At 43.3% G+C, this 13243-nt stretch overlaps 2 protein-coding genes and 1 pseudogene across 2 annotated transcripts; 2 read left to right on the top strand and 1 right to left on the bottom strand.

Annotated features, from left to right (window-relative positions):
• Nucleotides 1-666: 666 nt before the first annotated feature.
• Nucleotides 667-2463, bottom strand: LOC149982791 (natterin-4-like; annotated as a pseudogene).
• A 1199-nt stretch (nt 2464-3662) lies between these two features.
• On the top strand, nt 3663-7626 carry LOC110525452 (natterin-3-like). Its single transcript, XM_021605576.3, has 3 exons — nt 3663-4266; nt 4832-4946; nt 6394-7626. Exons 1-3 carry the CDS (start codon nt 4147-4149, stop codon nt 7488-7490), a joined length of 1332 nt encoding a protein of 443 aa, XP_021461251.3. The 5' UTR covers nt 3663-4146; the 3' UTR covers nt 7491-7626.
• Nucleotides 7627-7748: 122 nt separating this feature from the next.
• On the top strand, nt 7749-12970 carry LOC110525453 (putative peptidyl-tRNA hydrolase). The gene is made up of 5 exons (XM_021605577.3): nt 7749-8381; nt 11500-11719; nt 11867-11966; nt 12067-12112; nt 12346-12970. Exons 1-5 carry the CDS (start codon nt 8196-8198, stop codon nt 12607-12609), a joined length of 816 nt encoding a protein of 271 aa, XP_021461252.3. The 5' UTR covers nt 7749-8195; the 3' UTR covers nt 12610-12970.
• The last annotated feature ends 273 nt before the right edge of the window (nt 12971-13243 follow it).

Here is a 13243-nt window from a genome sequence, read left to right on the forward strand (position 1 = left end):
AAATGTGGCAAAAGGTCGCAAAGTTCAAGGGGGCCGAATACTTTGCAAAGGCACTGTATGATTTGTTTTTACCTTCCAACATAAATTGATGTCAAATTCATACATTTATGAGATACAAATTTAGAAATGTACAGTGTTCAGTAGTTTTAGAACTATATATGTTAACAAGGCACTACATCATTTTGGTTCAGTAGTTATCAGTTTTGAGCAATTTGATTAAATGATAGTTAATTGTGTTGTTAACACATTACAAGAACATCATATCAAAAGTAAAGTGAATATTGCATTTTGAAAAGCAGATACTTAGATTGAATATGTATTCAAATTGAATGAGTGATTTGGTGCAGTGAACAAGTGGGAATCAGTTGGTTGTACTCGGTCAATTGAAAATGTGTTTAGTTTTGAAACATGAGCCATGCTTAGAGTTGTGAAAATATACCACATACTTGTGAAAATTGCACAAGTGATTGAAGAAACTCCAATATGGGTCCATGCTGCAGATAAAAAGGCAATAAAAAGGAATTAAATTACAAAGTGCAATATATGTACACATTTATTTTTTGAGAGCATACATTTCAAAACAGGCACGTTCTGTATTTTCTGTCATTTAATTCATTAGACATAAATTGTGAAAAAAAAATTGAACGCAATAATCACAGTAGTCAGTTTTTCCATTGCTTTGTAGTTTACACCTGGCCAGGAACCACAAACTGTACAATACTTGTGTAAAATGTGCTACATGTGTCACATTAATCCGTGTTGGTATAACCTAGGGAGTACTTGATAATATAGATTGTGACATACAGTATACAGCAGACTGTATACTTACAGTGTGAGTGTAGATGTATGTAGATTTAGATTTAGAATTAGTTTGGATGATATTAGTCTTAATGACAGGGCTTGGCGTCTATGACAGGCTCACAGCGGTCCACCACGGCCCGGATCTCCCCGATCTGAACCGCATTGTACACCCCAGAGATAGAGGTCCACAGGGCCTCTCCGTTGCCATATGTACGGCTTAGCCTGGCTGTGAAGGGAATGTCTGCAGTGAACTTGCGGCCTTCCATGTACACATTACAGGAGTGGTTGGGTGTTATGTTGAGCTCCACAGACACAGAGTGGCTGTGGGCTTCCACCATAGTGGTGCCCCTGTTGAACTGTAGGGTCTTGTGGGTAGTGGAATATTTCCACCTCATCGATGCCGTACTTGACGTGGAAGATGTGCTGGCTGTAGGCGTCCCTGTTGATGGTCAGGACCTGGTAGCTCTTGTACCAGCACTCATCACCCTCCCAGGGCAGGAAGAAGGCCTCGAACTGGGGACCACCTTCCCAAGCCAGTCTTTGGGCACCGAGTCTTTGGGCACCGAGCCAGGTGAGTCCTCTTTTCACTCCACATATTCAAAGTGGTCCCTGTTGGTCAGGATCTGGAACGTAGTACTCTCTGTCACCGTAGGGGTATTGGCAGTAAGGCCCCTTGTGTAGAAGCCGGCTTCGCAGTTATAATTGCAGATGTAGTCTGTGTGTTCGGTGTAGCTGTTGTAGATGCCCACAGCTACAGTGAGGAGAGAACCATTCCAGCTCAGCCACTGCAAGTTGAGCTATATAAAAAAAAATATTTTACATTTATTTAACTAGGCAAGTCAGTTAAGAACAAATTCTTATTTTCAATGACAGCCTAGGAACAGTGGGTCAACGGCCTTGTTTAGGGGCAGAACAACTGACTTTGACCTTGTCAGCTCGGGATTTCGATCTAGCAAACTTTCAGTTCCTGGTCCAACACTCTAACCACTAGGCTACCTGCCACCCCATGACATTGTCCCCGAACATGAATGGAGCAGGCTTCTGTTCGTCCTCAAACTCAGGAGGGGTCAGTGGGGCCTGGACTGGACCTATACTGTTCAGTGGGGGGGACCGTATCTTCCGGCACTGGGTTCAAGAGGGACACTAGAAGACAGAATAAAACAATGTCACAATATGCACCTACTTTTGTTGCGTTGAAACAACTTGCATTGAATGACCTTTTGAATGTTTTCTGTTTTCCTTTCTAAGAGGTCAAAAGCAGGGATTGACTGAATAAAAGGAGTATATCAAATTAGAGAAGTATACAAATGTAGTTTAATTTACCCTTCCGTCTCAGGGAGCTCTTCCTCACTACAGTATGTCCCGGAGGCTGCGTGGAGGGGGGTCTGCAGACTGGGCACAGGACTGTCCCAGGTGCAGCAGTGAGATGACCACCAAGACCGGCAGCTTCATCTGAGAAAGACCAGGGAAAGGAGGAATATTAGGAAACATTCAAGGACTATAGTTGTAACTATAATGTTACACAAATTTACATTAACTCAACATGACATTGCTGTCAAACTCCCATTCCTTATTGTTTCTGCCAGTTTTGATGTAGGCTCCATTGAACAGCAACACACTGTATAATTTAAAATAGTGAAATAGTGTCCTAAATGCACACAACCTCACAGTGTTCCCCCAGGGAGCAGTGAACCTGTTGGTTCTCCAGGCTTATATAGCTCCTTTATGACACTCATAAATTACAACACTCACTCTTAACTCTCTCATGGCTGTCATGGACTGGCATGGTAGAAGAAAGAGGAGGAATGTGGAGGTGTCACTTTCTCTTCTTTTCATTTGTATTATTGTTTCATTATTATAATCATCTGAAATGTAAGCCAGTCTTTCTCTCTCTCTTTTATGCATTATTTCTCTCTCTCTCTCTCTCTCTCTCTCTCTCTCTCTCTCACTGTCTCTCTCCCTCTGTCTCTGTCTCTCTCTCTCTCTCGTCCTTGACAGTCAACATCCCACTATGACAATCTACACGATGACAAAATAATCCACATTGGACATAGTTCAGGAGCTGCTTGTTGTTATGCACTTTTCTTGTTGTTGTGCATCCCATCATCTTACCAGTAGGGAAGAACAGATATATTGAAGATAAGATGAGGATTATTAACCTGATTAAGCTAACAAAGATAAAAAGGTTCTAGAACTGCGCAGACTGTCCTGAAATATCAGACAGCCTTATCTCAGTGACCTCCAGTCCTGTGAAATGATACACAGACACAGCACAAACATGGCCTTTCCATCATTTGATTAGGAAGCACTATTAAGTTGTGAGCATAATAGCATGATTTCTTTCAATAAATCTTTATTGTCCCAGAAGAGCAGTTCATGTGTAATTGATATAAATGTGTCGAAAAGTGCGGTGATAATGAATGATCAAAGACATATTCTATCAATGTAAAGACCTTTACACTGTCTGTCCTATTTTATTATCTGCAGAGGAACATTGAGTCTTTTCAATCTACCATGATAATGGAATTGATAATAGCTATCTGTTCAAGGACTTATAGAGATGGCCTTGACCCTTGTGATCATCAGTAGGTTTTACCAATCAGAGCAATTCCACGTTTTTGGCCTTCATCCGGACAGGGTCAACAATATTATCTCTGTGTTGCAGCGAGGTAATAGTTATTGTGATAATGGCGATCGTCTCTGAAATAATCGATAACGGAGGACTCTAAAGGATATTACCACTGGGTTCTTTGTCTTTGCTTACCAAGAACAACCTCACTTGCGTCACAATACCAAAGCCATTCTTATGCAATGTGATTTTGTTCTTAGATATTGTACGTGATTCCCGGTAGATCCTGTCCAGTGATATAAAAGCTCATATTGACTGCTGTAATGGGGTGGAAAGGTATCCTCTCAAGCATTACTTACACAACCACTGCAAGAGTACCAAAACGACATAGTCAAATTATTATTATCATCATCATCGGCGATCACTCGAGTTGAGTATGACTGTCCTCAATGAGGTCTTCTATTTGCGGGTCTTTAGGTGGCTGTAGAGGCCGATCCGGCAGCCACATATGTCGGTGCAGTGTGGGTAGGGGTGAGTGGTGGTTGGGCCTTTTTGGTGTTGTCTCTCCTTGCGTAGCTGCCCCTTGTTTGTGGCATGTTGGAGATCTGTTTTGTGTTGACCAGCTCCCTCTTGAATGTTTTTTCTCTAGTTGTATCTGTTTAGTGCAGTGTCCTTCACTTTACTTTTTGAATCACTAAACAATAAGCACTGTACACCAAAAGTAATGGGGCGGAAGCAGCAGCAGAGGACTCTTATATAGTAAGAGTACTAGACCAATGGGCATGGGGCCACTCACTGTAGCACTGGCTACTTTATTGGGGGCAATTATCCTGCAGGGAGGTTTAAAACGTAGCAAGGGGCTGCAGATCACGCCACTGGAGGAAGAACCTGTCAAGGTAACACAGCTTCTTTACATCAACCTATGTGTATAACATGTTCTATTACTGTTAGTTCTGTGCTGAATACTAATATCACGATTTACTGTATTGTGCATCTGCTTCATGGAACATAAAACAATCAATGCCATTTCAAATGTTGGATTTTTTTACTAAGCTGGAGAGGCAGTTTTTTTGTGATTTCAGAAGCCAATTCTCTTTAGTAAATAATAGGCAAGACCTACAAATGAGCATCTTAATGTATTCAGTCCATCAGCAATATACTGAAGTATATTCAATGAAGTGTTTGAAATACTGTAGATGGGGGAACGCATGGATATTTATATGGAAATGCCAGCAACAAGGAACACTGAGCATTTTCCAGATTGAAGGTGGTGAATGTTAAAAATGCACAGGGTAGCACTCTGCTAATGTCATCTGAGATAGGTAAACTGATGTGACTGTGGTGTGTGTGTGTGTGTGTGTGTGTGTGTGTGTGTGTGTGTGTGTGTGTGTGTGTGTGTGTGTGTGTGTGTGTGTGTGTGTGTGTGTGTGTGTGTGTGTGTGTGTGCACGCTTGTTGCTAGATGAGGCTGACTTTCCTGGTCATCCTGGCAGTGCTGCAGCTCTGCAGCCCAGTCTTCCTCTCTGACCCCCTGCTCTACACCTCTCAGCTGGAGGAGGGGCAGGATGCACCAAGCAGTGAGTCTGATTATATTACACCAGAGGCGGCTGGGGGGAGGAGCTATAAGAGGACAGGCTCAGTTTAATGGCTGGAATGGAATAAGTGGAACGGTATCAAACATTTGGAAACTACACATGTTAGACTCTGTTCCATTAATTCCATTCCAGTCATTACAAAGAGCTCGTCCTGCTATAGCTCCTCCCACCACTCTCCCCTGTATTACAGCCTATTACACAAACACGTTGATCAAAAACCTTCAATTGGGTCTCAGAGTGTAAACATTTTGTCTGAATATTCTCTACCAATGTCACGTTCTGACCTTTATTTCCATTGTTTTGTCATTATTTAGTATGGTCAGGGCGTGAGTTGGGGTGGGCAGTCTATGTTTGTTTTTCTATGATTTTGGGATTTGTATGTTTCGGCCTAGAATGGTTCTCAATCAGTTCAGGTGTCATTAGTTGTCTCTGATTGAGAATCATACTTAGGTAGCCTGGGTTTCACTGTTTGTTTGCGGGTGATTGTCTATGTTGATTGCTTGTGTCAGCACAGTTCTCATTAGCGTCACGGTCGTTATTTCATTTATTGTTTTTGTATTGTGTGTTTCAGTGTTCAGTGTTTTCTTTATTAAATATCAAGATGAACACAAACGACGCCGCATTTTGGTCCTCCGATCCTTCTCGCCTCTCCTCTTCAGATGAAGAGGAGGAAGACCGTGACAACCAATCTAAAGAATTGTATTTATTTGATTTATTTCACCTTTATTTTATCAGGGAGTCATACTGAGACCAAGGTCTATTTTACAGATGAGCTCTGAATTACATAAATTACAGAAAATTCACACATCAATATAAATACAAAATATAAATACAAAAGAGGCACCAAAACATCAAATTTAAGAACATGTTGAAGATTGTTCCACAAATAAGCTGCAAGAAAACTAGTAGCTGATTTATCTAACTCAGTAGAGACCAAAGACATTTCCAGAGTTAACCATCCCGGGCGTGGTAACTCGTATGTCTAAAGTTTAGTAAAGATGTTCTGTAGAGTGGGACTTTTTATAAAAGGGCTTTATAAATGAAAACATAGCAATGTATCAACCTACATGACATCAAAGAGGACCAACCAACTTTCTGGTAGAGAATACAGTAATTACTAAAATTGCCACTGGTAATAAAGCTCAGTGGGCTATGCTAAACTGAATCTAATGGCTTTAATGAAGTGGCAGTTGCGCTCAAATAGATAATGTTGCCATAGTCTAGGACCAATAGGAATGTTGACCGAATAATCTGCTTTCTACTATTCAGCGAGAGGCAGGACCTTTTTCTCTAGAAGCCCCATTTTTATTCTCAGCTTCTTAACTAACTCATCAATAATGAGTGAATGAATCCAAATACATCAGATTTCAACTCCACAAAAGATACTTCATTGCAACCTATGACCTTTGCTTTCTGTACCTCATCACAGAGCCCTGGCTCAACCCTCTGCTGGAAGATGTGGTCCCTGATCTGGACATCCACAGTCCATCCACACTGACAGAGACCTCAGATCTAGAGCCCCAGTTGCCCGATTCCCTGTTTATGTATGGGGAGAACGCCAACCTTAAATGGGTTAAATGGGAAGGGTCCCTCCCTAATGGTGCTGTGGGCATCTACAACGGTTACACCGAACGACATGACTACATCTGCAAAGTCAACTGCGAAGCTGGCTTCTATACCGCAAGCAAAGGCAGTTTCTGCCAGTACCCCTACGCTGACAAGGAGCATTCATCCTCCAAGTTCGAAGTCCTGGTCAATGTGGACAACTTTGAGTTTGTGGAGTGGATCGAAGAGGAATACGGTGCTGTCCCCCAACATGCTGTCAAGACCTGCCAAGGTGTTGAGATATACGTCGGCAAGAACAAATACGGTCTGGGAAAGGTTGTGATCCAACATAAAGCCTTCTTCCTGCCTTGGGAGGGCGATGAGTACTGGTACAAGAGATACCAGGTCCTGGCCATCAACAGGGACACCTACAGCCAGCACATCTCTCACGTGGAGTACGCCATCGACCAGATCGAGTTGTTCAACCACCCTCCTGAGGCCATGCAGTTTGTCAGGGTCACCAACCTGGAGTGCAGCAGTGTGGAGAAGAAGGTCTTGCTGGAGAAGACCAGCAGTGTGGAGAAGACCTGGGACATCGGCAGGGAGAGCCACAACAGCTCCACCACCATGACGGCCAAGGTGCCCATTATCAGCCCAGGCACCGTGGACTTCACCAAGGAGCAGACGGTGAGCTTCTCAGAGGGAACCACCATGGTGGAGTCTATCAGCCACTCCATCTCTGTGGTGCTGCTGGTCCCTCCCAACCACTCCTGTGCCGTGCAGATGGAGGGCAGGAAGATGACCGCCGACATCCCCTTCACGGGTAGGCTGAGCCGAACCTACCATAACGGTGACACCCACTGGACCACCATCACAGGGACTTATGATGGTGTGAAGGTGGGGGAGATCAATGCCGTGGTGGAGAGATGCCAGCCTGTCCCTGATGCCATACCCTGCTACCCCGTTGAGACAGACCCCTGAGACAGAAGAACTCTAGATGTGAGAACTCCAATGTGCACGTGGTCTATCCCTCCAGACACAACCTGAACAAATTATAACCCTTGTGTCACAATACATTGTCATCAATAAACTGATGTAACTTCATATTCAGATAAAAGAGCCAGTCAATTTAGGTTTGTGATCAAGAAAAGCATTTTCCAGACAAAAAATAGGATTTTGGTGCAACATTTTGTTGAACTTTTTTTGATTTACCTCATGTAGGCATCATCATCATCATCATCATTTGTTTCAATGGCCTAGAAGTGAAATATAATTCCAGTACATAAAATTACACAAGGCTGAAATGTAAAAAAATCACTATTACACTGTGCATTTTCTATGAGCGTGTAGGCGTGTATACGTGCATGTATAAACCTCGTAGCTAGGTGGCGGTACGCTTAAAAAGACCAGACGTTGGTCACAATGAACCCTCTCACTTTTCTGGCCACCAGTCTCTTTGACTAATGTCGAAGTTGCATGGCAGGTCTAGTTCAGTAAAATATTTACTCTTTTCCAACGTTTCTTATTTTGTTTTCACAATTTCAAATAGGTTTGTTTATAACTGAAGTAAAATGTCAGGAGTACATTATTTAATTTGAGATGTTGATGGTCACAGACAGTAGGCTATTAACACAACAATGAAGTTATGAAGATTCAAGTGTTTATGACGTTCCCTTTTTTGCACTCATGAGACACGTCACTGTTGCTGGTAAACTTTGGTATTGTGTGTCACAGTTTTTCAAGACGCTGTTGAACTTTGTTACAATGAGACGACTTTTATCGAAACTGATAAACCGAGCGTTGCTGACTGAACCCTTTGCACCAATAATGGACATTGGAGCAGGAGTCCACACGAATGCTCTTCGGAGGCTGGTAAGTGAAATATTCAGGAAAGACATTGCTGCACAAATGTCTTCTGGTCTAGTGCACTGCAACCACTTGTCTTGCTCACAGAGTTTGATATGTAATAATCGTAGGCCTACTACTAGTTACAATGTTGCTGTTGGCATAGCAGCCAATCACTACAATATAGTAATGTAACAATGCTCGTAACGTTGTAGGCGACAATGTAGTACCACAGCGGACAGTGTGTCAGTAGGGCGCATCAGATGCTGTACATGATGTTGTTCACATTAGCCTACAGTTTGCAAACATCGCATTATTAACTGTTTATAAATATTTGCTAAAATTCTTATTACAATTTATCTAAATGGAAATTAAATGTAGTGGCTTACCTAGTCAAAATATGTACTATTATTTCTTAATCTGATGCAGCACTCCATCACTCTCCTTCTTGGTCAAATAGCCCTTACACAGCCTGGAGGTGGGTTTTGGGTCATTGTCCTGTTGAAAAACAAATGATAGTCCCACTAAGCGCAAACCAGATGGGATGGCATATCACTGCAGAATGCTGTGGTAACCATGCTGGATAAGTGTGCCTTGAATTCTAAATAAATCACAGACAGTGTCACCAGTAAAGTACCATCACACCTCCTCCTCCATGCTTTACAGTGGGAACCACACATGCAGACAATACGTTCACCCACTCTGTGTCTCACAAGACACAGAGGTTGGAACCAAAAATCTCAAATTTGGACTCATCAGACCACCAGATTAATGTCCATTGCTCGTGTTTCTTGGCTCAAGCAAGTCTCTTCTTATTATTTGTGTCATTTAGTAGTAGTTTCTTTGCAGCAATTCAACCATGAAGGCCTGATTCACGTAGTCTCCTTTGAAATCCTGATAATTAATTGCACCCATATAGTGTCCCAGGTCTAGATCCTGATTAGAGAGGAACAATTTTTTTTAAAGCAGTGGAAATGTCTTCGAGGTCCAGAGTTGAGTTTGAGAAAACTGGGCTATATTTTGTCATGACTAGACTAGTTAAATCCCTGAGTGATATTTTTTCTTCTACCAGGGTGTATTGGGTTGGCCAAAGAAACAGAACACTGTTTCTATTGCAAAGTAAATAGATCATGTCAATGCCATTATGACATCCTTTTTTGTCCCCAGGCAAAGCCTATAAAAGTGTGGGTCCAGCCACTCATTGGGTATAACAATAATCCTGGCCAGATGCAGACAATCCACCTCTCGCTCACCCAGTCAACAGGAGGTGAGAGGAGAGGAGGACGTTAGGTACCTTAACCCAACTCGGTCTCCCCCCCCCCCCCCCCCCCCCCCCGGGTGCCCGTTTTTTTTTTTCTTCAAATAACCAACTCATCATCAAGCTTTGATTATCAGCTGTGTAGTGCTAGGGCAAAAACCAAAACGTGCACCCAGGGGGGGCCCCAGGACTGAGTTTGGGAAACCCTGCCTTAGCCTACTAGCTATCACCACCTTTATATTTAACTAGTTAAGAACAAATTCTTATTTACAATGACGGCCTAGGAACAGTGGGTTAACTGCCTTGTTCAGGGGCAGAACGACAGATTTTTACCTTGTCAGCTCGGGGATTCAATCTAGTAACCTTTCGGTTACTGGCCCAACGCTCTAACCAGTAGGCTACCTGTCGCCCCTGTGTGAAAAAGTAATTGCCCCCTTACACTCAATAACTGGTTGTGCCACCTTCAGCTGCAGGTCAGGGCTCTGTGCAGACCAGTCAAGTTCTTCCACACAGATCTCAACAAACCATTTCTGTATGGACCTCGCTTTGTGCACGGGGGCATTGCCATGCTGAAACAGGAAAGGGCCTTCCCCAAACTGTTGCCACAAAGTTGGAAGCACAGAATTGTCTAGAATGTCATTCATTGTATGCTGTAGCATTAAGATTTCCCTTCACTGGAACTAAGGGGCCTAGCCCGAACCATGAAAAACAGCCCCAGACCATTATTCCTCCTCCACCAAACTTTACAGTTGGCACTATGCATTGGGGCAGTTAGCATTCTCCTGGCATCCGCCAAACCCAGATTGTTCCGTCGAACTACTAGATGGTGAAGCGTGATTCATTACTCCAGAGAACGTGTTTTCACTGCTCCAGAGTCCAATGGCTGTGAGCTTTACACCACTCCAGCCGACGCTTAGCATTGCACATTGTGATCTTAGGCTTGTGTGCGGCTGCTTGGCCATGGAAACCCATTTCATAAAGCTCCTGACTAACAGTTCTTGTGCTGATGTTGCTTCGAGAGGCAGTTTGGAACTCGGTAGTGAGTGTTGCAACTGAGGACAGACGATTTTTACACACTACACGCTTTAGCACTCGGCAGTCCTGTTCTGTGAGCTTGTGTGGCTACTACTTTGCGGCTGAACAGCTGTAGCTCCTACACATTTCCACCTCACAATAACAGCACTTACAGTTGACCGGAGCAGCTCTAGCAGGGCAGAAATTTGTTGAACTGACTAGTTGGAAAGGTGGCATCCTATGACTGTGCCACAATGAGTCACTGAGCTCTTCAGTAAGGCCATTCTACTGCCAATGTTTGTCTATGGTGATTGCATGGCTGTGTGCTCGATTTTATACACCTGTCCACATACTTTTGTATATATAGTGTATTTGACAGCCTCCACTCTTCTGGGAAGGCTTTCCACTAGATGTTGGAACATTGCTGCAGGGACTTGCTTCCATTCAGCTTAAGAGCATTAGCACTGATGTTGGGCAATTAGGCCTGGCTCGCAGTCGGCGTTCAGATCTTGCTACCGCACAGCAATCGGTACTGGAGGGCCAAGTCTAGGTCCAAGAGGCTTCTAAACAGCTTCTACCCCCTAGCCATAAGACTCCTGAAAAGCTAATCAAATGGCTATTTGCATTGCATTGTTGGTTAAGGGCTTGTAAGTAAGCGTTTCACTGTAAGGTTCACTTAGACCTGTTGTATTCGGGGCATGTGACAGGATGTTTTATTATTGTTAGTTAATACCCTCATATCAGGTCAAATGTGTGGCTAAATGTACACAAATCAGTCCATTCTTGTGGGAGGAGATCACTGCACTCTCCAGTGGCGTTTAGAGAAATATAATATGCAAAGATAGAAAATAAGTATTTCTTGTCCTTGTGCAGATTGTGGGACTGGGCAACCCTGGAATGAACGGTTCGCGCCACAGTGTGGGCATGGCTGTGCTGGAAGCACTTGCTGCCCGGCTGAGGTTAGCTGAAAGCTGGCATGGCGATAGGCACGTTTCCGGTGAGGTCATCGTATCTGACATCCAGGACACCCAAATTGTGCTTCTCCGACCACGACTACTGATGAACATAAACGGTGTATCCGTGGCCAAAGCAGGTGAGGATTCTTGTGTCTTCTTGATGTCTTTTGACATTTTATGAATTTTCAGTTTTGACTGTCAGAGGAATTATGACAAAAGTGAGCTATTCCTACTGTAAATGAATTGTTCATGATATTGTTTTGTTTTCATGACCTTGGATCAAGCGGTCAAATACAGCATCAAGCCTGAGCACATCCTCCTGGTTCATGACGACTTGGACAAGCCCCTTGGGAAGCTTGCTATGAAACAAGGAGGGAGCGCCAGGTGAGTTGATTCCCTGCCAGTTATCGGCATTAATAATGATGCTATCTGACAACGTGATCCTCCCAACTTTGTGCTCCTTCTATATGTTGTTGATTGACAGGGGTCACAATGGTGTGCGGTCCTGTGTTGAGTGTCTGCAGACAGATGTAAGTAGCTTTCCACACAGACAAATACTCTCCCTTCCAACATTAGGAGGAATTGAGTGATGAGAGATGACGTTTCCCTTTGACAAATTTGGGGAAAGTGTTATACAGTCCAGCGCAATGTCATGTTTGTCAAAGGGAACTGGTGGTGGGTGGGTGGGGGGGGTGAGAGCAGGGTAAAAATACACATTTATTTCTCAAGATAGAATAGTACTTTTCTATCTTGTGCCCTCCAGGTGATGCCCAGACTCCGTGTTGGGATTGGCAGACCATCGGGTGGAACATTAGTGAACCGGCATGTTTTGGGGCGCTTCTCTCAGGAGGAGCAGAAGATTCTCAGCGGGGTTCTAGAGCAGAGTGTGGACATTCTCCTCTCCCAGCTCACTGACGAGGATGTACAGTCCCCACTGTTGCCACCAGGAGGCAGACCGGCATTACAGACTGGGAAACGGAGGGTTTGCTCAATTTCTCCAGCAAAGGACACAACCTGCCAGACATGAGACTGACAAGAGACTTTGACAGAGCCAATGAAGCTATGACGGCACTCTGGGATAGTAGCTTTGCTGCTGCTGCTAAAACAAAGCTGCCTCTTACAGAAACATGAAAGTGTGAACATGTTTTTATTTATTGGGACTTTATTTATTATCTGGTTTGGGATGTATGTGAAATGAATACAAAGTAAGCACACTGCATTTCAAAGACCAAAAGTGTAGATATGCATAAGATAATCATTGCATATCTCCTAGAATAGTATGCATTCTTTGTTTTTTTGGCCTAATCTACAATTATGTAAAAGGTCCAAGGAGTGACCAAGACATGATATTAGAATGATTAAACAATAAAACCATCATACCAATAGCATTGAGAAAAATGTAACTAGTGGTGAATGAACTGAGGTATTACCAGTGGGTTTCCTGATAACAGAACCTGCTCCACTCGTGTTGTAGCCACTCTTGAAAGCTTCCAAGTGCCTCACATCTTTTAAGCTCATTCTCTTTGCTGTATTTACTGGTTCAACATATTGATTCCATCCTTTAATTCTCAGCCTATAACCATGCTTCATCAACGAGTGTTTTTAATGAGAAGTAGCAATTGGTCAAGAAGTGTAGCATTCTCACCACAGTGAATATCGGA

This window comes from Oncorhynchus mykiss, chromosome 6 (genome assembly GCF_057628025.1).
Source record: "Oncorhynchus mykiss isolate SJ-2025 chromosome 6, ASM5762802v1, whole genome shotgun sequence".
Taxonomy (NCBI): Eukaryota; Metazoa; Chordata; class Actinopteri; order Salmoniformes; family Salmonidae; genus Oncorhynchus; species Oncorhynchus mykiss.